The sequence below is a fragment of the Callithrix jacchus genome, chromosome 4, assembly GCF_049354715.1.
Source record: "Callithrix jacchus isolate 240 chromosome 4, calJac240_pri, whole genome shotgun sequence".
In the NCBI taxonomy this organism is placed as follows: Eukaryota; Metazoa; Chordata; class Mammalia; order Primates; family Cebidae; genus Callithrix; species Callithrix jacchus.
In genome coordinates, this window is record NC_133505.1 from 37,104,089 (window position 1) to 37,125,041 (window position 20,953).

Genomic DNA, 20,953 nt, shown 5'->3' on the forward strand with positions numbered 1-20,953 from the left:
CAGGTGGTGGTAGTCACAGCTACTCTGGAGGCTGAGTTGGGAGGATTACTTAAACCCAGGAGGTCAAGGCTGCAGTAAGCTATGATCCTGCCACTGCACTCCAGCCCAGGCAACAGAGTGAGACCCTGTCTCAAAAATAAAAAAAATTACAAAGGTAGCATGAAAATGACTAAAGTTGCAGAATAAATGAGAGACTCTAACAGCTTTGCTAGTTATACCTGATGACATTAAGTGACAGCTTTTAAAACACCAATCTATGAACATCACAATGGCCCAGAGGAAGAATGAAAATCACCCTGGGGACCAATGACCCAAACTTACCATGGTGATGGCCCTGGTTTCCTGGTAGGCCATCTTGATGTCGTCCACAGCACTGGTATTGAGGACGAAGTCACCTGAGTCTTTCCTGAAGTGGAGTTCCACTGGCAGGAGGCAGATTCAGGGAGAGTTGGGCTGTGTCTTGGAGAGTGAGGGGGTCCCCTGGTGGGTCTTACCCAGGCAGCTGGCAGGGCATGGGCTGTATCTGGAAGCCAAGACGGTCCTAGATGGTCACCTCTTCCAGGCTCACCCTCACATCCTCTACCAGGATGAGCTCTGTGGAGACCGATGAAGGCACTGGAGGGTCATGCTGAAGGGCAAGGGCAAGGCCATGAGATGCAGGAGGCCACAGGACACCCACGGACCAATACCAGGTCATCCTCCAGGCTGCCCTTCAAAAAGAACAGGCCCAGAAGCCCCAGGGCCTGGCCTTGCTCCCAGCCACAAGCCTGATAAGCCCCTGGTGCTCCTGAGCCCCGTGGAATGGCCAAGGCCTATTTGAGGCCTCCCATCAGGCCCCCAAGGTGGAGTCAGTTACCGACTCCTGCACTCCAGACCCAGGATGCATTGGCAGCAGTCCCACTTAGGTGCCTCCCCACCCTACCAGGCCCCAGTGGTGGGTGACTCTCACACACACCCTGCCCTTCAAGACCTCACAGCAAAGGGCCAGCTTCAGAGCATGTGGCAGACACCACTCCAGGCAGGGACAGAAAGGCCACTCTCGGCCAGGCTAGGCAGTGTGGGTGGGTCCCCTGGAAGAGTGGCCAAGCCTGGCTCGCAAGAGAACAAGGACAGCCTTCATGCCCTAGGGCGGCACATGACCCACAGAGCTCTGCTTCCTGCCTCGTGTCACACAAGGGAGCCACCCAGATCCGAGGTCCCCAGGGAGTCGCGTGTTTGAGCACCTCCTCGGGTCCACAGTTGTGCCAGGCGTTCAGGGTGCAGCAGCTGCCCTCAGGGAGAGGCAACTCCAATGCACATATGGAAGAGCAGGAGCAGGCCAAGTGTGGTGGCTCTCACCTGGAATCCCAGCACTTTGGGAAGCCAAGGTGGGAGGATCACTTGAGCCCAGGGGTTCATGACCAGCCTGGCCAACATGGCAAAACACATCTCCACTAAAAATACAAAAAATGAGCTGGGTGTGGTGGTGCATGCCTGTAATCCCAGATTCTCAGGAAGCTGAGGCAGGAGAATCACTTGAACCAAGGCAGCGGAGGTTGCAGTGAGCTGAGATCATGCCATTGTACTCTGGCCTGGGTGACAGAGTGAGACTCTGTCTTGGGGGAAAAAAAAAAAAAAGGAAAATAAGTGCAGAATCCTGGGGAGAACATGTCAGGGTGTTCAGGCTCCAGGCAGAAGGCTATGACACCCCCCCATTGCTGACCAAGGGATTCCTAGTGCCAGTGAGGGCTGAGCCAACAGGGACAGGCACAGGTGTGCCCCTTCAGGGGCCATCTCCCTCCAGACCAACCTCCTGAGTGCTGCCCTCATGGGCCTCAGTCTCTTCCAAATCTTGCTCCCCAGGAGGCAATAAAAGCACCTCATCCTGGCATTTAGGAACCCTGGGAATCCAGCCCCACTTTCTCCTTCCAGCCTATGCCTGCTGCCTCCACCTAAATGTAGAAGGACCTACATTTCCTGGTGGCCATGCCCTCTGTGGGGTGGCTGTCATCCATGCAGGGTTATTCCTGGGGAGCCCTTCCCTTCCACCCTCCAGTGCACCTACGGGGCCCCTACTATTTATAGCAGCACCTCCACCTGGGGCAGAGTCAGGCTGTGAGGGCTGTGGCCCTGCGAGGGGCTCAGAACTATTCCACAACCCCAGTGCTGGAATACAGGCTCAGCCTCTGTCCTGGGACTTGAGTGCTCCCAACCTGGCCCCTGTCACTCGTTCAGACTAGCGCATCCCTCCAGAGAGCAACCCTCAGTCATCCTGGGCCTTTGCAGAGGCTACCCTCCTGCCCTTGTCTCTACTCACTTAGGCGACCCCTCCTCACACCGCAGGGCTCAGCCCACTGGCCTCCAGAAAGCCCCACTTCTTCCCTCACCAGTGCTGACCTGAGGCCCAGGCCACTCTTTGGCCCCCACTTCACCTGGTGCTTCTCACGCTGAAGGAGCTTCATGTCTGGGGGGGGGCCTTCTTGAAGAGGCTATGGGCTCATGGAGGGTAGGGTATGTCTGTTTATTCTCTGTCCATTACATAATCTCAACCACATGAGGAAGGAAAAACCCTACAAGGAAAGGAAAATATTCTCTCCCTTCTCAATGGTTCAACCATTGAGAGATGAAAGAAAAGGAATTAAATATGTTGCATGTAGACATTAGGAGATCTTCAAAATCCAAAAGCTATTTCAGATTTTGAAATAACAAATGATTGAAAACCACCATGGCACGTTAAACCTATGTAACAAACCTGCACAATCTACACGTGTACCCCAGAACTTAAGAGTACAATAAATATAGAAAAAGAAACTACAAATGAAAATGCTGTTGAAGCGTTGTACCAGTTTAAATAGCTGGGAAACAAAATATCAATCTCTATAATCCATCTAGACAAAAGCACTTACTTTTTAAAAGAGGAAGATGTTTTGGGGACCAAAAGAGAGAAAACCTCTGTGAAAGATCCCCAGCCATGATTGGCCCTGCTTTGCTCTGAGCTCATGAAAAGCCTTTGTGATGTCATAACAGACAGGCCTATATAAGGCCCTGGCTGGGTCATGGTTTTTGGTCTGAGAAATCCCTGGAAGCTTTTTTGGTGACCTGTGGACTCAGACCAGCTTAGCGATTACGAGTTGTTTGGCGGGGTGGGGGGAGTTTTTGTGGGAGGGGCGTTGTTGTGTTTTTTAGTTAGTATAGTTAATATAGTTGGTACTGTTTCTTAGCATTTTAGTGTTCTTTGGGATAGTTAGTATTGTTAATATTTTAGCGTAGTCCATAGAGTTAGAGTAGTTATTTGTATATAGTTAGTGTAGACAAAGTAGGCACCATGAGGCAGGGCTTGGCCTCCACCTCACCTGCCCTGCGGCCACCTTATTATCAAATACTAAACTTTATAGGCCGTGGTGCCTTTGGGGAGGTCACGCTGGCCCGCCACTTAATGACTGGCATCCGGGTGGCGGTGAAAACAATCAACAGAACCAGCTTCCTCTCTAGCCACAGAGAGATGACTGTTTTACAGTCGGTCCGCCACGGCAACATCATTAACCTTTACCAAATGATTAACAGCAGAGAGGCGTGCCATTTCGTTATGGAGTATGCCGCAGGAGGAAGCCTGGCCAACTGGCTTGACCACCACATAGTGGAGGAGGAGGAGGCCCGAGGCAAGTTCCAACAAATGCTGTCCGCCGTGAGCTACCTCCACCGCCGAAGCATCGCTCACCGAGATCTTAAACCTGACAACATGTTGTTAGATGGCAACGGGAACATAAAAATTGCAGATTTTGGATCAGCCATAACTTTTTATGAGGGGCAGAGGCTGAGAGCAGGTCATGGGACCCTCCCCTACATGGCCCCAGAACTCTTTGGGGCCCAGGGCTATGAATGTCCCGCCATGGACATATGGAGCCTAGGCGTCACGTTATACCAGATGGTGTCCAACAGTCTGCCCTTCTTCGCAGTGAGTCGTTTCCAACTGATATCCCTCATTCTATCTGGCCAGTATGTTATTCGGCACTATTTCTCAGAAGGCCTAAAAAGCCTAATTAAAAACCTTTTAATATCTAATCCCAATGAGCGGCCGACAGCAGACAAAGTCTTGAGGGACCCGTGGGTGAACAACGGCCAGGACTTGCCTCCAGCGACGTATGAAGAGCCGATTGAAGACCACCCGAACTGTGAGACCATAAGGCTCTTGGTGGCCATGGGATTGAAGCCAGAAAACATCGTAAAGGCAATTGAAGGCCACGTCTTTAATTATCCCATGGCCACCTACCGTATTGTAGATGGAGAAAAAAAGCCATCCATTACCACTCCACAGTCTCTTGCTCCTGGGGATCCTACATGTTTAGTCACTGAGATTTCCAGTTCACCTGCCGGCCTTCACAGGAAGTCAGACCCCCAGCATGCCCCCACGGCCTCCCTGACCATCGAGCGCAATTGTGGAGATGTAGAAAACTTGGCACGGCAAGCCCTCCAGTGTGACCGTGTGGCCTCCTCCACTGTAAGCGCCATAGGCGGTGGTGGTGCTTTAGAAACCTTGGCAGAGCAAGCCCCCCAGCGTGACCTCGTGTCTGCAGCCTCCAGCAAGTGCTCCACCGGCAGTGAAAATTTAGAAACTTTGGCTCAACCAGCCCTCCCGCATAACCTCACGGCCGCCTCCACCCAGATCACCACCCAGAGCACCGTGGCTCAACAACCAGCACACGAAGGCAGCGTCCTCCAAGCTGGGCAGCCCGAGGCTGTGTTGGCCCGGCCAAGAAGAGGCTGGAGCTGCCGCAGGGCTGCCCGAAGGTGCATTGCCATAATAAGGAGATGCTGTTGCTGCCTCTGTCCACCCAAGAGGCAGAGTAAGAGGGCCCACCCAAGAGAAAAAGTAAGTAGGTGGGCGGTGAAGCCGCACTTCTTGCATTTTACTATATTTATTCTGTCTTTATTAGTATTGTTTTAATTGGCAAATCTCCGGGGCCGGAGAGTGGCAGAGGGAGGGAATGGGGGGGTATTGGTCAAAGGACCAAAGTCTAGACAGGAGGAAGAGGTTTTGACTCTAGTGCACAGCAGGGTGACCAGAGTCAATAAGAATGTATTGCATTTTGCAAAACATGTTCATGTCAAATGTCTCTGCATTTAGATTGGAGAGGACGAAGGCCCGAAACCTGAGATGCCCAGGAGCAACGTTGGAGCCTGCAGCACTTTATATAAAAAAATATAAAAATAAATGTATCATTCTGATAAATGACCATTTCTTGCTTCTTGCAAATTTTGTAGTAGCATTGGAAAGGTGGCACGTGGGTTGCAGACACTCTGCTGCTTTGTGCCCTCCCTGCACAGGACCGGGGCTAAGAGAAGGGCAAGGTGTGAGGCAAAGGAAAAGGCAGATTTACTAGCACCTGCCTTAGTTGAAAGAAAAGCGGGGATAATGAAAGGATGGAGGAGGACGTGGAAGAGAGCAAGAAAAAGATATAGCTAAACCAGGGTCTAAACCTGGTCCAGACTGGAGAACAGTCTATAAAGATCATGCAGTTTACCCCCGTGAGCACTGGAGGCTCACTGTCTCACACTACTACTATTGCGGCCATAGGAGTATCAGGTAAAAACGAACAAAACAAACCCTTTTGCCAATCAAAATATGTCACTGGAAGGCAAGAGGTGTGGCACAGGTTCTTATATCTTCCCAGCTGCCCTGTTCCTTTTTTGGAATCTGCTCCAAAAACTACAAGTACAAATTACTTTTAAGCCTAAAGAAACAAGACTTTAGATTTTAAGTAACCAAAGACTATGGTATTAGCCTTCACAGTGGCAATTATTTGCTAGGGATATTTCTTACACAAGAAATCATTTCTACCTGCCACCATCCAGTTGAACAATGGTCCAGCATTTACTGCACAAGTTGTCCAGCTCATTGCCGAGTCCCTCAACATCTAGATACTACACATCCCTTACCATCCTCAGTCATCGGGTAAAGTTGAACAGACCAATGGCATCCTCAAAGACCATTTGGCCAAACTTGCTATTGAGGTAAAACTCTCTTGGCTCACACTCCTACCTCTTGCCCTGGCCCATATCCGGGCCACCCCATGGGGGCCAATGGGTCTGAGCCCCTTTGAATTGCTGTACGGCTGGCCTTTCCTGGTTTCCCATAATCTCCCTGCGTGACCGCCACCACTGGCCTCCTACCTTTCGTTTCTCTCTCTCCTGCACCAAGTACTTAGGGAGCATACCGACCGCACTCTCCCTGTGGTTCTGGGACCAGAGGACCCCCACCCGGCAGCACAAACTGTCATTGGTGGAACATCACCTATGGGGGGTGCCCGTACAACTCTTGTGTTATTCACAAGCCGCAGCCTCCAAGCTGTCCCAACCGCATGCTCGCTCACTTCAGCAATGGTTTTTTAGCCCTCAACATCCGTGACCCCAACACAGCCATTAGGATACAGGATACTTGGCTTCCCAAGTGCTGGGATTACAAGTCATGAGCCTCTATGCCCAGCTGAAATCATACTACTTTATTTTAAAAAAAAAAAAAAGTGGGCCAGGGAGGAGGAAGGTTAGGGGGTTTAATTTAAAATAAATTAGTGGGTCAGTTCAGAGAGACACCCTTTTGAATACATGTCCAGTATGAACTGTCTTGTAAGATATCTCTGCTAGTCTTATTTCAAAATAATTATTTTTTTTTTCAAATTTTCTTTTGTTTTTCTATTTCTATAATGTGGATTTATGGCAGTGGTTTTAAAAGACTTAGACTAGAAAAATGTATTAATTGTAAATAAATTGTTTAATAAAGTTTACATGAGTAAGTTTTTGAAAAAGATGTAATTAGAGCTGACTATACAAGTTCAGCAGTTCTGTGGTTACCATTTTCCCAGATAGGTAGCAGAAATTAAATGTGAAAAGGAAAGAAAGTTTGTCTTTGAAATTAATACCAATGAACCAACCAAAGGTCAATGAAAGATACTTTATTGACTTCAATTTGTATTTGTAGGAGATTTTACTGTTAAGATTTCTAGGATTCAAAGTATCCAGCCTTTTTTTCTTTCTGTTCTTTGAAAGTAAGCATTTTCAAGGAGTACAAAATCCATTTTTAAAGCATCAGTTGGGTAAGCTTAATTTTTGGTTCTTCAACAAAGGTTCCATTTAGTTTAGCTTCCTTCAAAACGTTTTAGTCACTTTGACAGGTCCAGGTGCTTTTGTGCTCCAAAAGACAATGTTGAAAATTCGTCAAGTAGATCTGTATTATCTGCCTAGTTGTCTTCAGAAAACAGGCCCTGCTGTTTAGGATTAGGTGGATGATCGTCTCCGTTGGACAGTTGGATATGTACCATCTAACTTGATGGGTTTGCATTTCTGGGAATAAACATTGATAAAAGGAAAGAAGCTGCACCAGAAACGTCTTTAATGGCCGGATCTGGTGAAAATATGCCAGCATCAGTAGCTCATCATAATTCTAAAGTTACAAATCCACACGTTTGTAGCTTTTCTTCTTAATTGAATTGGGACATAACTGACTTTGACAATGAACCATTCTAATAAATAGTTTAAATATTAGAGCGCATACTTGTTCTGAAATTTCTGTCACCGTTTAGAACTTGAGATCTGGGGTCATCGTGGCCTTGAATCCTAACACCGACATTTAACTGTGTGACCTTGGGCCTCAGTATTTTATTCTATAAAAGATGTTTAATAAGGTTTTTGGGAGGAACAAATAAGACGGTGCCCTTTATGTGTCTAGCATAGTGCTTGGGGTGCTTAGTAAATATTAACTATTATGATGATGTGTTTCCTTTTTTCTTCCATATCTATGTTTAGTTGAGATACCTCAGAATGATGTCTCTATCCCTTTTGTGATCTTAATATATAACTAATATTGCTGTCCAATAGAAATATAACATAAGCCACATATGTAATTTTCAGTTTTCTACAAATCACGTTAAAAAAGTACAGACAAGTGAAATTAGTTTTAATAATGTTATTTAACCCAGTCCATGCATATATTTCATCATCTAATCAATGCAGAAAAAATGAGATTTTAAATTCTTTTTTTCCCATAGAAAATCTTCAAAATCTAATGTGTATTTGATGCTTAGAGCCCATCTCAGTTCAGGGTACCCATATTTCAGTTGCTCAGTGGTTGCCTGTGCTTAGAGGCAACTGTATTGGACAAACAGCTCTAGATTGCACAGAGCTTCCAAGTTTGCCTCTTAAAGCTCTTAGACCCTTTCCACTAGTGAGAACCTCGCCGCCACCTTAAACCCAGCATTACAAAAAGAAAGCTACTCATCTTTCAGACTCTCTACTCTGTTCCCTTTTGCTGTTAGTAATTCCACCAGCTCTTCAGTCTACTGTCTGAAATCGGATTCGTATTCTCTTTTTTCTTGTATGTTGTTTGTTGTCTAATATTCTCATATTTTTATTTGAAAATATTTTTTTCTTCAGTCTGACTTCATTCTTCCTACTATATATTTGAACATATTTTAAAATCTCTTTCCCTCACCCCTTGAGCCCTGTTTCCAACATTTTTGCCTTATCTACAAATTTCCTTTATTTTTTTTTTCTTATTATACTTTATGTTCTGGAGTACACGTGCAGATCTTGCAGGATTGTTGCTTAGGTACACACAGGCTCTCTCTGAGTCTCTGGGCTCCACATTCTCTCCATTCTTTCCTCAGCCCTTTATAACGTTAGAAATTGTTTCCATTTCATAGGTTATTCCTATCCTTACCTTTCCTTTATCAAATATCCAGAAAAGTCTAATTAGTTTAACTGACAGTTTGACATTAAAATAATTTATTCAAGAGAAGAGGCACAAATGAAGGAGGAAAAACAAGCTGTGGGAAGGGAAGATGAAACCATTCTTTGAGTTTTATATGCCTTTCAGGAAATATCAGAAGGAATCGATTCTAGTAGTCTATAGTACAGTAATTATAGTTAACAATGTATTGTATATTTCAAGATAGCTAGATGAGAATTGTAATATTCCTAACATAAGAAAAGATAAATGTTTGAAGTGATAGATGTTCCAGTTACCCTAACTCGATCATTACATTGTATACATGTACCAAAACGGCACATGTATCCTGGGAAAATGTACAACTATGAGGCATAAATTTAAAAATAGAAATATCATGGAACTGATTAATAATAATCACAATCACCACCCCAAAGCAATGAAACTTGATTTTTTTTTTAAATTGTACTTTAAGCTCTGGGGCACATGTGCACATCCCGCAGGGTTGTTGCATAGGTACACACATACCATGGTGGTTAGCAGTCTCTGTCCCCCTTCGGCTACATCAGGCATTTCTCCCACTGTTTTTCCTCCCCAGCCTCCCTACCCGCCCACTGTCCCTCCCCAGCCCTTCCACCCCCAACCTGCCCCAGTGTGTGATGTTCCCCTCCCTATGCCCATGTGTTCTCATTGTTCAACACCCTCCTATGAGTGAGAACATGTGGTGTTTGGTTTTCTCTTCTTGGGTCAGTTTGCTGAGAATGATGGTTTCCAGATTCATCCATGATGTTTACACAGTGCTTTCTAAGAGACAGGGCACCTTCCTCTGTGCCTGGTGAACAGAGGGACAAAACAAAAGAAAGGCACTGGATGAAGAGTCAAGAAACCTGGGTTCTAGCCCTGGCTTTATTATTTACTAGCTCTATTCCCTTGCTTAAGTTGCTTTGAGACACTGTACACACCTGCTCAATGGGGTATTATATCTGTGGTGAGATTGTTTTGTTAGAATCAAATGGGGCCTCAGTGTTTTTACATTGTCTCTCCTTTGGCTGTGTAGATCTTCCCCTCCGTGCCCCCAGCCTACCCTAATTACTCTAGTAAAACTGGAACCTGCCTTATATTCACACACACAGCTAGATATGTACCACACTTGATCCTCTTACACTGCTTTTTTCCCACAGCACTTATGACCTAGCAGTTTGCTAATTTATGTAACAATTGAAACCATTTAATCATTAATCTCTCTTGATGCATTTAAAATCATCACAATTCAGTTTGGGCATGTTTCAGTAGTATAGCTGCTTCATCAATACACATAGGCTTGTGTTACCTTTTAGTAAATGATAATATGTATTCCTACAACTGTATTCATACTTCATAGTCCTATTTGTGGTGAGGGCCAGGTTATATCATTTATAAATAATGAAATCCATGTTTCATCATAAGTTTTAAATGAAATTAAAATGCATATGTATTTCTGTAATTTCATATTTATGGGTTATGTTCTTATTTACATAAATCTATATAGCATTAAGTTCTTGCTGAAATTAAAAATGATTTTCTTAGTAATATAAACAAAGCTATGCTATATTGACTTGCTGAGTAATTATTTTTACTTTACATATATGTAGCCTTGACCTAGCATAACTTAAATATGCTGCCAATACTGTATAATTATACTATTTTATATTTATTAATCAGCTGGATGTTTTTCAATGCATTTTAATACACATTAAAACTTTCTAAAGCCTCACAAAAAAACTTTTGTGAGAGGCAAGTCCTGTAGCAATATGCCTTCCTTCGTAAGGAAGACAATGGCCCCTTTCCTTTGGCCTTTTCTGTGTTCAGCCTCCTTAAAAAAAAAAAAAAATGGCACACGTCACAAGTCATTTTGAGATTTACTGCCTGAAGTCTGCATCAGATTCATAAATACAAAGCAACCATGCTAGTGTCACAATATTTTGGAAGCCATGTTTTTCTGTTAAAAAATAGGGTTATGACATCAACCCCGTTAAAGTCCTGCCGCTGCTACTAAAACGCTACCATGTTCCTTTTGTAAATTAGGTTGACTATCATAAATCATTTTCTGCTCACAATTTTAAAAGTAAGCAGAAACACCCTATTTTAATACATTTCTTAACACTAATCTCACCAGTACTTGCTTCATATAAGATAGAAGATAGAACATGTGTAACAGTCTTAAAGTTCTAAGCGCAAACTTTGGAATATTTTGCATTTGTTCTCCTTTTGAAGGAAATAAATATGCTCTCTACATTGAATATGTATTCTTTAAAATTGCTCTCAAGGAGACATGCAAATACATTGCCTCAGTCATTTTTTCATTAGATACACTCATTGTTTATTCAGCACGTGCTCAGTACTACTAATTAGAGGCAGTGTGTGGGCACTATGAATTTAAGTATAAAAGACAGCCCCTAGGGTTACAGTGATGAAGAAACACAGTCCCTCCTGTTAGGAGTTTTCAGAACCTATGATGATCTATATGATGATATTTAGAGACTTGAAGGAAATTCACACAAATAGTCCTCAACTATTGTTTTTCCTTGGATAACAGTATTATGGAATGATTTTCTTTTCTTCTTCTTCTTGTTCTTTTTTTGGAGTTCCACTCTGTCACAGAAGCTGGAGTGCAGTGGCTACATCTTGGCTCACTGCAATTCAAGAGATTCTCCTGCCTCAGCCTCATGAGTACCTGGGATTATAGGCGCCCACCACCATGCCTGGCTAATTTTTGTATTTTTAGAAGAGATAGGGTTGGTCAGTCTGGCCTCAAACTCCTGACCTTGTGATCTGCCTGCCTCAGCCTCCCAAAGTGCTGGGATTGCAGGCCTGAGTCACCGCACCCAGCCATTGATTTTATTCTTTTTAAAGCTTGTTTGTATTGTCTATTTTACATGTGTTATGCTTTGAAAGCTGTATAAAAGTCACTTCCATGTGTTTTGGATATTGAATGATAAAAACTCTGGACCTGAATTTCATTGTATCACTAATCCAATGCAGTAGAATGTGAATTCTTAATTTAGACAGTGATTTTTAGACATTATTGTGTATAAATAGCACCAGAGGGTTTAATACAATACAAGCATACCTGAGATCCATCAAGATGATCTCAGGTACAGACCAAGAATATGAATTTTTTTTTCCAGTTTTGCTTTTGGATTAAAATTTGCTATCAGTTTCACATCACAGGAATTCAAAAGGAGTATCTACTTCATTCTAGAGGCATCTGTGACCCTGCATAAAGCATAATGGAGTCTCTGTGGGTCTCAAAGTGGTGAAACCTCCATTCCCCAGGAATACAAATTTTGAACAAGCACCGCAAATGATGCTGGTACAGACAGGCAGTCCATGGACCATATTTTGAGAAACTTAATTCCATTATCCATTCAGGGAAATCTTCAGTCTATTTAACAACATAAAGGGAAGAAAACAATTTTTAGGTGACAACGGACCTCCAAGAACCCTGCTGCTGTTGCTTGCAAGAATTGTATCATTGATGTCATCTAGACCTTGCAAAGCACACCAGTTAAACATGGGGAAGGAATTCTTTTTTTTGAGATGAAGTCCCACTCTGTCACCAGGCTGGAGTGCAGTGGCCTGATCTCGGCTCACTGCAACCTCCACCTCCCAGGTTTAAGCAATTTTCCTGCCTCAGCCTCTTGAGTAGCTAGGATTACAGGTGTGTGCCACCACACCCAGCTAATTTTTGTAGTTTTAGTAGGGACAGGGTTTCACCATGTTGGCCAGGATGGTCTTGATGTCTTGACCTCGTGATCCACCCACCTTGGCCTCTCAAAGTGATGAAATTACAGGCATGAGCTGTAAGGAATTCTTAAACTTTGAATTATCCCTGTACTTCCACATTACCATTTAGCCTAATATTTATTATTTTACCTTTATTCTCTAAAAACACATGTAAATCCATAAGGCCAGAAGGAGATCTAAAAAGTCATCTATATCTCATCTTTTTCTTGAAATATTATTTTATGGCTTTCCCTATCACTACAACAAAGGAACAAATGAGACAGCAAATGCCAGAGGGTCTTTTCCCCACCAATATTTTATTAGATAGAAAAAGGAAGTGGTGCCCGGGCTTAGTGGCTCATGCCTGTAATCACAACACTTTGGAAGGCCAAGGCGGGTGGATGATGAGGTGAGGAGTTTGAGACCAGCCTTATGGTGAAACCCCATCTCTACTAAAAATACAAAAATTAGCCTAGCTGGGCATGGTGGCAAGCACCTGTAATCCTAGCTATCTGGAGGCTGAGGCAGGAAAATCGTTTGAACTTGGGAGGTGGAGGTTGCAGTGAGCTGAGATCACACCATTGCACTTCAGCCTAGAAGACAGGGTGAGATTTCATCTCAAGAAAAAAAAGAGGAGGTTCTACCTGTATAAACACAGGACTGGAAAGGTACCTTAACCAAATATAACTGTGAAAGGGTCTTCACTGGATATAACATGAATTCCCACTTATTCATCAGTGAAAAACTTAACATGCCATCACTTACATGATTTTATAGTATTTAATGTCATCATTTCCTTGTATGGATTACCCAAAAGCTTGAATCTTATGTTTCTTTAGCTGTACTCAAGCCCATATTGAGCATGTGTTCAATAACATAAACTAATTGTGTGTTTGGTACTTACGTGGAGGTGGTGCTATATAAAGTGATCATTTGCATAATCTAAGAATCTTAAACCAAAAAATAGAGATCAAACTGATTCTCTTTCTTTCCCTCTGTCACATATCTTAGATTTTGTAGGTGAAGAAAGTGTGTCTCAGAGGAGTTAGAGAAGACCAGTTAATAGATGACAATGCTACAGCCTGGAACTTCTATTTGGATCCTGGGTCTCCTATCTCACTCAGCCTGGGTGAGTTTTCTGTGTCTCTACTGCCTCTCCAGTGCTAGTCTGCCAGCCCTCATCACAATTGTGAAGTAGGTAAGCTTTGTTTTGGGGAGTTTAATCTCCTTTTAGTGTGGTTCTCTTCTGAAGCATCCCTTTTGATATACCTAGCATCTTTCTGTTTTATCTTGAGAAAAATTCTCACTTATAATGTATTGTGACTTTAAATCAATCTACTACATTTCTTAAAGTATTTGTACTTTTAGGGCAGTTGTAGAAACAGACTCTGGAAATCACATCCTTTCCTTGGCCATGTGCTCTGCTTTGTGTAAAGAAAGCTCTGCACCTGTGTGAGTTTAGAAATGAAAAATAATAAGATAAAGAGTAAAGAGCAAGCCCAAATGAAGGCACGTTGACTCTGGAAATCACATCCTCTTTCGCTAGAATGAGAGTAATGTAAACAAGAGACTAGACTAGCAACTCAGAATGAATCATTTTGAAGTCTATGATTTTCTTGCCTGTAGTTAAAAATTGGTCAGAAATAGCTGAGGTGTAGCAAATGATTTTTTACAGCATTATGTAAAGTTGGGTTTTTTTTGAGATGAGATCTCTTTTTTTATTCTTTTTTGAGCTGGAGTCTTGCCCTGTCACCCATGCTAGAGTGTAGTGGCACAGTCTCAGCTCACTACATCCTCCTTCTCCCAGGTTCAAGTAATTCTCCTGCTTCAGCCTCCCAAATAGCTGGGATTACAGGTGCATGCCACCATGCCCAGCTAATTTTTGTATCTTAGTAGAGATGGGGTTTCACCACGTTAGCCAAGCTGGTCTCAAACTCCTGACCTCAAGGGATCCACCTGTTTTGACCTTCCAAAGTGCTGGGATTACAGGTGAGAGCCACCATGCCTGGCCAAGATGGGATTCCCTTATGTTGACCAGGTCGGGGGGCTCAAGGGATCCTCCTGCCTTAGCCTCATGAGAAGCCAGGATTATAGGTGTATGCTACCACAAATTATTTTCATTATTATAAGTTATGGAAGATGTTATTGTAAATGTAGTTGATGATAAAATGTACATGGGTGCACAAAATTTAATAGTCTCTTCCCTTGACTTTGTTTCACCTTAGACTGATTGGTCTTGCATTTTCTTTCTATTGCCATCAAGAACAGCAGCCTTCAATATGAAAACCCTATATGCCAACAAATAATCAACTCAAAAATTTTGTCAACTTCACCCCAAAGTTAGGAATTTAAATGTATTAAGAAGTAATCAGGTGGCTGGATGCAGTGGCTCATGCCTGTATTCCCAGCACTCTGGGAGGCTGAGGTAGGTGAATCACCTGAGATCAGGAGTTCGAGACCAGCCTGGCCAACATGGTAAAACCCCATCTCTACTAAAAATAGAAAAAAATTAGCTAGGCATGGTGGTGGGCACTATAATCCCAGCTACTCTGGAGGCTGAGGCAGGAGAATCACTTGAACCCGGGAGGTGGAGGTCACAGTGAGCCAAGATTGCGCCATTACACTCCAGCCTGGGCAACAAGAGCCAAACTTCATCTCAAAAAGAAAAAAAAAAAGAAAAAAAAAATCTGGAGACAATAGATGCTGGAGAGGATGTGGAGAAATAAGAACACGTTTACACTGTTGGTGGGAGTGTAAATTAGTTCAACCATTGTGGAAGACAGTGTGGCGATTCCTCAAGGATCTAAAAATAGAAATTCCATTTGACCCAGCAATCCCATTACTGGGTATATACCCAAAGGATTATAAATCATTCTATCATCAAGACACATGCACAGCTATGTTCATTGTGGTTTTGTTTATGACTGGGAAGATTTGGAAACCAAACCAAATGCGCATCAATGATAGACTGGGCAAAAAAAAAAAAAAAAAAAAAAAAAAAAAAAAAAAAAAGGGGGGCACATATACACCATGAAATACTATGCAGCCATAAAAAACAATGAGTTCATTTCCTTTGTACAGGCATGGATGAACCTAGAAACCATAATTCTCAGCAAACTGGCAGAAGAACAGAAAACCAAACACCACGTTTTCATTCATAGGCGGGTGATGAACAATGAGAACACTTGGGCACAGGGAAGGAAACACAGAGCTAGGTGTGGGGGAGGGGGGATGGCGGCGGGGAGGATGGGGAGGGATAACACTGGGAGAAATGCCTGATGGGGGGATGTAGAAGTGTTGGGGGGTGGTGGAGGTGGGGAATGGAGACAGCAGACCACAATGGCATGTAGGTACCTATGCAATAATCCTGCAGGATGTAGGATGTGCACATGTACTCCAGAGCCAAATACAATTAAAACAAACAAACAAAAAAGGTATGCTCTTCTATCATCCTAGCACAAATGGAAACTCAGGCCCATACTGACTGATGGCCTGTTTAAACTCTTAACAGTTTGAAGGGAAGGGGTTCAAAAGCAACCCATACTTGCCCTTGCTGATCTGGAAGGTGTGTAACCACTGGGAATTGCCATGCCTCTAAATCTCCCTCATTTCCCACTTGTTGAATCCCAGCTTGGATAGAACTGGTTACCATAGATATAGGAGTATAAGCACCTGGACTGGTTACCATAGTTCTAGGAGCACACACGCCAACAGAAGCAGCGGTAGAAATATCAGGGAGGCTCTGACCATCTCTCTACAAGATACTGAGCAGGGCTGATAGGCACACCTTTTCCTTATTTGACTTTTTATCTTTTTGCTCCATGATTTCTTTACATACTTAATCACACTCCTTCTCTTCTCCTGAATTTTCTCCTGAATCCTTTTCCTCATCTTATGTCTGAAACAGCTCCAGGGCAAAACACACCAAAGTCCAAATGGACCACACCAAATAAACCCTGTGTTGGCTTGATCTTTGGCTGATGTTACCCCAATATGACCGAGTTCCCCCAGCTGCCACCCTTGGAGATTTTTTCAAATGTTCTTGCGCCAATTCCGAGCTCCCCCAACTAACCCTGGGAGATTTTTTCAAACATTCTTGGTCTACTTCAAGGTTCTCCCTAATTCACCCTGGGAGTCTCCCTTGGGCTCCTCCTGAGCTCCCCAACTTACCCCAGGGATTTTTTCCAGTAGTATTTGGGCCACTTCTGGGTTCTCCCTAATTCACCTAGGAGTCTCCCCCCGGGCTCCTTCTGGCTCCCCCTAACTCACCTGGGGGATTCTTTTCAAACATTGCAGAGATACCTTCAGCTTAGCCTCTTTTTACATTGTTCAGGCAATCCTTCATCCTGGGTTTTAGTCTCCACATTTTGGCACCTCTTACCAAAACCCAGCTCAGTTGGGAGACCCCCACCCAGATGGCGCTGAAGGTATTTGAGAGGCAGATACCAAAACAGCACAACGGAGTGAATCTATCCTGGGGACCAACAGCCTGAGAGCCTGTGGGGCTGACAGCTCTCCAGACTGAAAACCCCTGAGCAGAGAGTCATCCATGTGTTTATTTGCTCTTTGACACGTGATTCTTATTAATACACAGGTGATCTACATATACAAATATACTAGGTAGGCAGCTGTTACCCGAATACCACGAATTAGAAACTAAAAGTATCTTCCACAAGAGAACCATGGGGGCAGGGTAAACTTAATGTTTCTCAACAGTGGTCATGCCTGCTTGCTGTTGGGAATCGGGTTGTTTTGCTCACTCAAACTGGTAAACTTACTGAGGCTTGCTCTCGGCTTTGATGACAGGGCAGCATGAAAGACAGCTTTCATTTTATCCGCCTACGTTAGAGAAGACTTTCAACCTTTTTGCTGAGTTGTGGAGCTCTGGTTCAATCTTAGAGAAAGGCAGGATAGTGGAGTGGGGCTTGGAGCCAAGGTAACTCCAATTTCCAACAGGCTCCATCACCGATGAGCTGTGTAGCCTCAGGCACATCACTGAACCACTCTGAGCCTGTTGCTTCAACTGTAAAATAGAGATAATAACACAGCATCTTGCAGGAGTTGTGTGAAGATGAAAGCTTTAGGTACATAAAGATATAAAATATGGAAGAGTTTGGCACATAATAGACCCTCATAAATGTTCAGGAGTGCACAGAATAATTAATCATAAATATTGTTTATGAAATTAACAAACCAGAAGATAAATTATGCTCATGCTAACCCACCCACCTTATGGATGATTAGTTCGGATTCAGGATCAGATTTGAAATATCTTTTGAAACATATGTAGGGCAGAGAAATTAACATTTGAGTGCCTGGAGAATCTTAAATTTTCTCATTCCTGACTTCTGATATAAAATTTGCAATACAGCATAAGTTTTTGGTATGCTCCCTTTTCTTTCAGACTTATTTACTTTTAATGAACAAACCAACCCACGGTATCATCTACAGTAATGGCAATTACAGCGAGTAGGAGATAGAGCAATAAAAATGAACCATAAACTCTAGTTCATAAAGGGACGCCCAAATCCAGGCGCTGACACAGTGAAGCTTCTAAAGACGTCATCGGTGACTGATGTTGCTGCAGTGTGATTGAATGGTTGTTTAGTCTGAAGGAGGTGGGCATCAGTCAAAAAGGAAGGATGGCATAGTTATCTCACCCATTTGCTAAATCAAAATTGGAGAAATTATCTAGGGCATTCAGCTATTCTCTTGAGAACATAACTATTTCTTAATTACCTAACTAGAAAACTCATGAGCCTCTGGAGAATTCTTAGGAAACGTTACAGAGAGTTTATGTGAACTGCAGCCTCTGGTGGCAAATGCCCCAGAGCAAATCTCTCACTTGAAATGAGTTCTCAGGGTCTGATGCAGCCAATCATCCCCTTGTCGCTGTTCCCTCCTCCCCATCCCTTTCTGCTACCACCAATCTACGTGACTTCCCAGCTGGCCCCCTGCCCCCAGCCTCTCCAGAGTTGCCTTCATGAAACACAGTTCTAATCACATCAATCTGACTCAGACACTTTTAGTGGCCCCCCCATGTCCCACATGATGAAGTCCAAACTTTTTCAAATGATACTTAAGGTCTTCCATGATCTGGCTTCAACTTACGTTGAAATCTCTTCTCCTAGGTCTCCTTTACCCAGCCCTTATTCTCATCCTCACTAGTAACCTCATGCATCCATTCAACAAACATTTTTAAAGTGCCACAAATCTAGCATTGTGATGGAGGGTGAGCAAGACACAGTCTCTGCTCTGGGGAGCTCAGAGTCTGGTGATGGGCTCAGAGTCTGGACAAGCCAAAGAGTGTTTTCTCCAGTTACTAACACAGAGAGTTAGTCCCCAGTCATTTACCCTAAGAATGCCTCGTACTTTTTCTTTCAAACACAAATAACAAGTAAAGGATTATCTAGGTAATTATTTAATGCCTATCTCTCCTCCCCTCATTAGCCTATAAACTTTTAAGGGCAGAGAGGGCAGAATCATGTCTGATAAGTTCATCCTACATGTGCATTGACAGTTATATAGTAAATGACCTAAAATAAATATTTTTGAATGATACGTATTTGTGTTCATTTTTTCTTTTTGGAGCTTTACCATATTACTCTCAGATACTGTGCAAAACATTCCAGAATCTGGAATGTGTTCTCTAGTTCCATGGGGCTGTTTCTCACCTGGTCTGATGGCCAATAACACGCATAGGACTCCTTTATTCCTGCCTCAATAGAAGTGTCTGTGCACACACACACACACACTTGCGCACGGTCTCACACACTCCCATCCCTCTATTTATTTTTACATTTGCATCCAGAAGCCAATATGTTATCAAGGGGATGTTAACCTGGTTAGAAAATCCGACTCTGACAGAATCTTGAATATTTGCTCCATAAATTCATCAGTGCAAGGGCAGACTTTATACTTAGCAACATTCAGAATTGCCTTGGTTCCAAAACTTTAAAAAGGAATGCAAAATTAAAAAGAATCAAAATGCTTAAAATGCTAAATATAGAGAATAACTATGAATACAAAACCCCTTGCTAATCTTATAGATTGCTCATCTCGACTTATGGCTTCAAATATTACTTATGTGTTGTCTTAGGGTGGGTGACCCAGAAGCAGAGCCTGATTTGTACGCACATGCTTTCTTAAGGAAATACTCCCTGGACTGGTAAGGCTGAGGGAGATGTAAACAGAGGAGAGAAAGCCCAGCAAAGGTTTAATCTCAGGCAGGCTTTGCAAAGGGTGGTGGTTTTAACCCAATCCTGGGTGTACAGAAACCCTGGGGCTTAAGATATGCCCAGCCTTTTTTGGAACAAGAGAACTAGGCTTTCACACACCTTCTGCTCTGTACCCTGTGCCTGTGTGTCACTGGTCAAGGATTGTCCTAGAACACGAGTCTTCAAACCCTGGGCCATGAACCGGTACCTGTCTGTGGTACTGTTAGGAACTGAGCTGTAGAGTAGGAGGTGAGTGGTAGATGAGCAAGCAAGTGAAGCTTCATTTGTATTTACAGTCACTCCCTATCCCTCGCATTACTGCCTGAGCTCCACCTCCTGTCTTATAGCACAGGAATCCCCAACTTCTGGACCAGGGACTGGTACTGGTCCTGACCTGTTAAGAGCTGAGCTGCACAGCAGAAGATGAACAGTGGGCCAGAGAGTGAAACTGAGCTTCACCTCCTGTCAGATCAGCAGTGGCATCAGATTCTCATAGAAGCAGGAACACTATTGTGAACTACATATGTGATGGATCTAGGTTACATGCTCCTTATGGTAATCTAGTGCCTAATGATCCATCACTGTCTCCTATCACCCTCAGATGGGACTATCTAGTTGCGGGAAAACAAGTTCAGGGCTCCCGCTGATTCTACATTATGGTGAGTTGTGTAATTATTTCATTGTAGATTTCAATGTAATAATAATAGAAATAAAGGGCACAATAAATGCAATGTGCTCAAATCATCCCAAAACCATCCCCTGCACTGCCCGGTCCATGGAAAAACTGTCTCCCACAAAACTGGCCCCTGGTGCCAAAAAGGTTGGGGACCACTGTCCTGGAGGGAAGTCAATTTCCAAGTATATCTTGTTTTCTGATTGTGGAGGGGAAAGCAGCTCTAAAAGCCTAAGGGAAGACTCCAAAAAGACACAGGTGCTGGGTGTTAGAAGCAAAAGCAGGAGTGGGGCTCTCAAAAGAAAACAAGGTACCGCAGGGAGTCTAGGTGGAGCAGCTGTGTCCACTACGTTGCTGAATGCTCTCACAGTTTCCTCCAGCTTGGACTTCTCACCTGACCTTCAGACGCATGCATCCGACTGCCTGCTTGACATCTCTACTTGAACATATGTGTCCGTTACCCATTGCCACAATAATGTTGTATAACATACAACCACAAAACCTTAGTGCATATAACAAACTATTATTTTTGCTTACAGTATGTGGACCAGCTGGGCAGTTCAGATAATTTGTGCTGGGCTTGGTGAAGCTCATTTATGC

General features: G+C 43.5%; 1 protein-coding gene across 38 annotated transcripts in view; it reads left to right on the top strand.

Annotated features, from left to right (window-relative positions):
• The window catches only part of LOC144576516 (serine/threonine-protein kinase MARK2-like), a 67,016-nt gene that overhangs the window by 41,999 nt on the left and 4,064 nt on the right, over positions 1-20,953 (top strand). For 21 of the 38 annotated variants that reach the window (XM_078368598.1, XM_078368604.1, XM_078368603.1 and 18 more), the window contains 2 exons: positions 3,544-4,849; positions 5,105-5,212. In XM_078368598.1, the coding sequence (XP_078224724.1) occupies positions 3,544-4,849; positions 5,105-5,185 (1,387 nt within the window). In that variant the 3' untranslated portion in view covers positions 5,186-5,212. Of the gene's footprint in view, positions 1-3,044; positions 4,850-5,104; positions 5,213-13,474; positions 15,481-15,544; positions 16,233-17,867; positions 19,025-20,953 lie in introns of those variants that run through there. The other 17 variants (XM_078368617.1, XM_078368610.1, XM_078368613.1 and 14 more) reach the window with 11 other exon arrangements.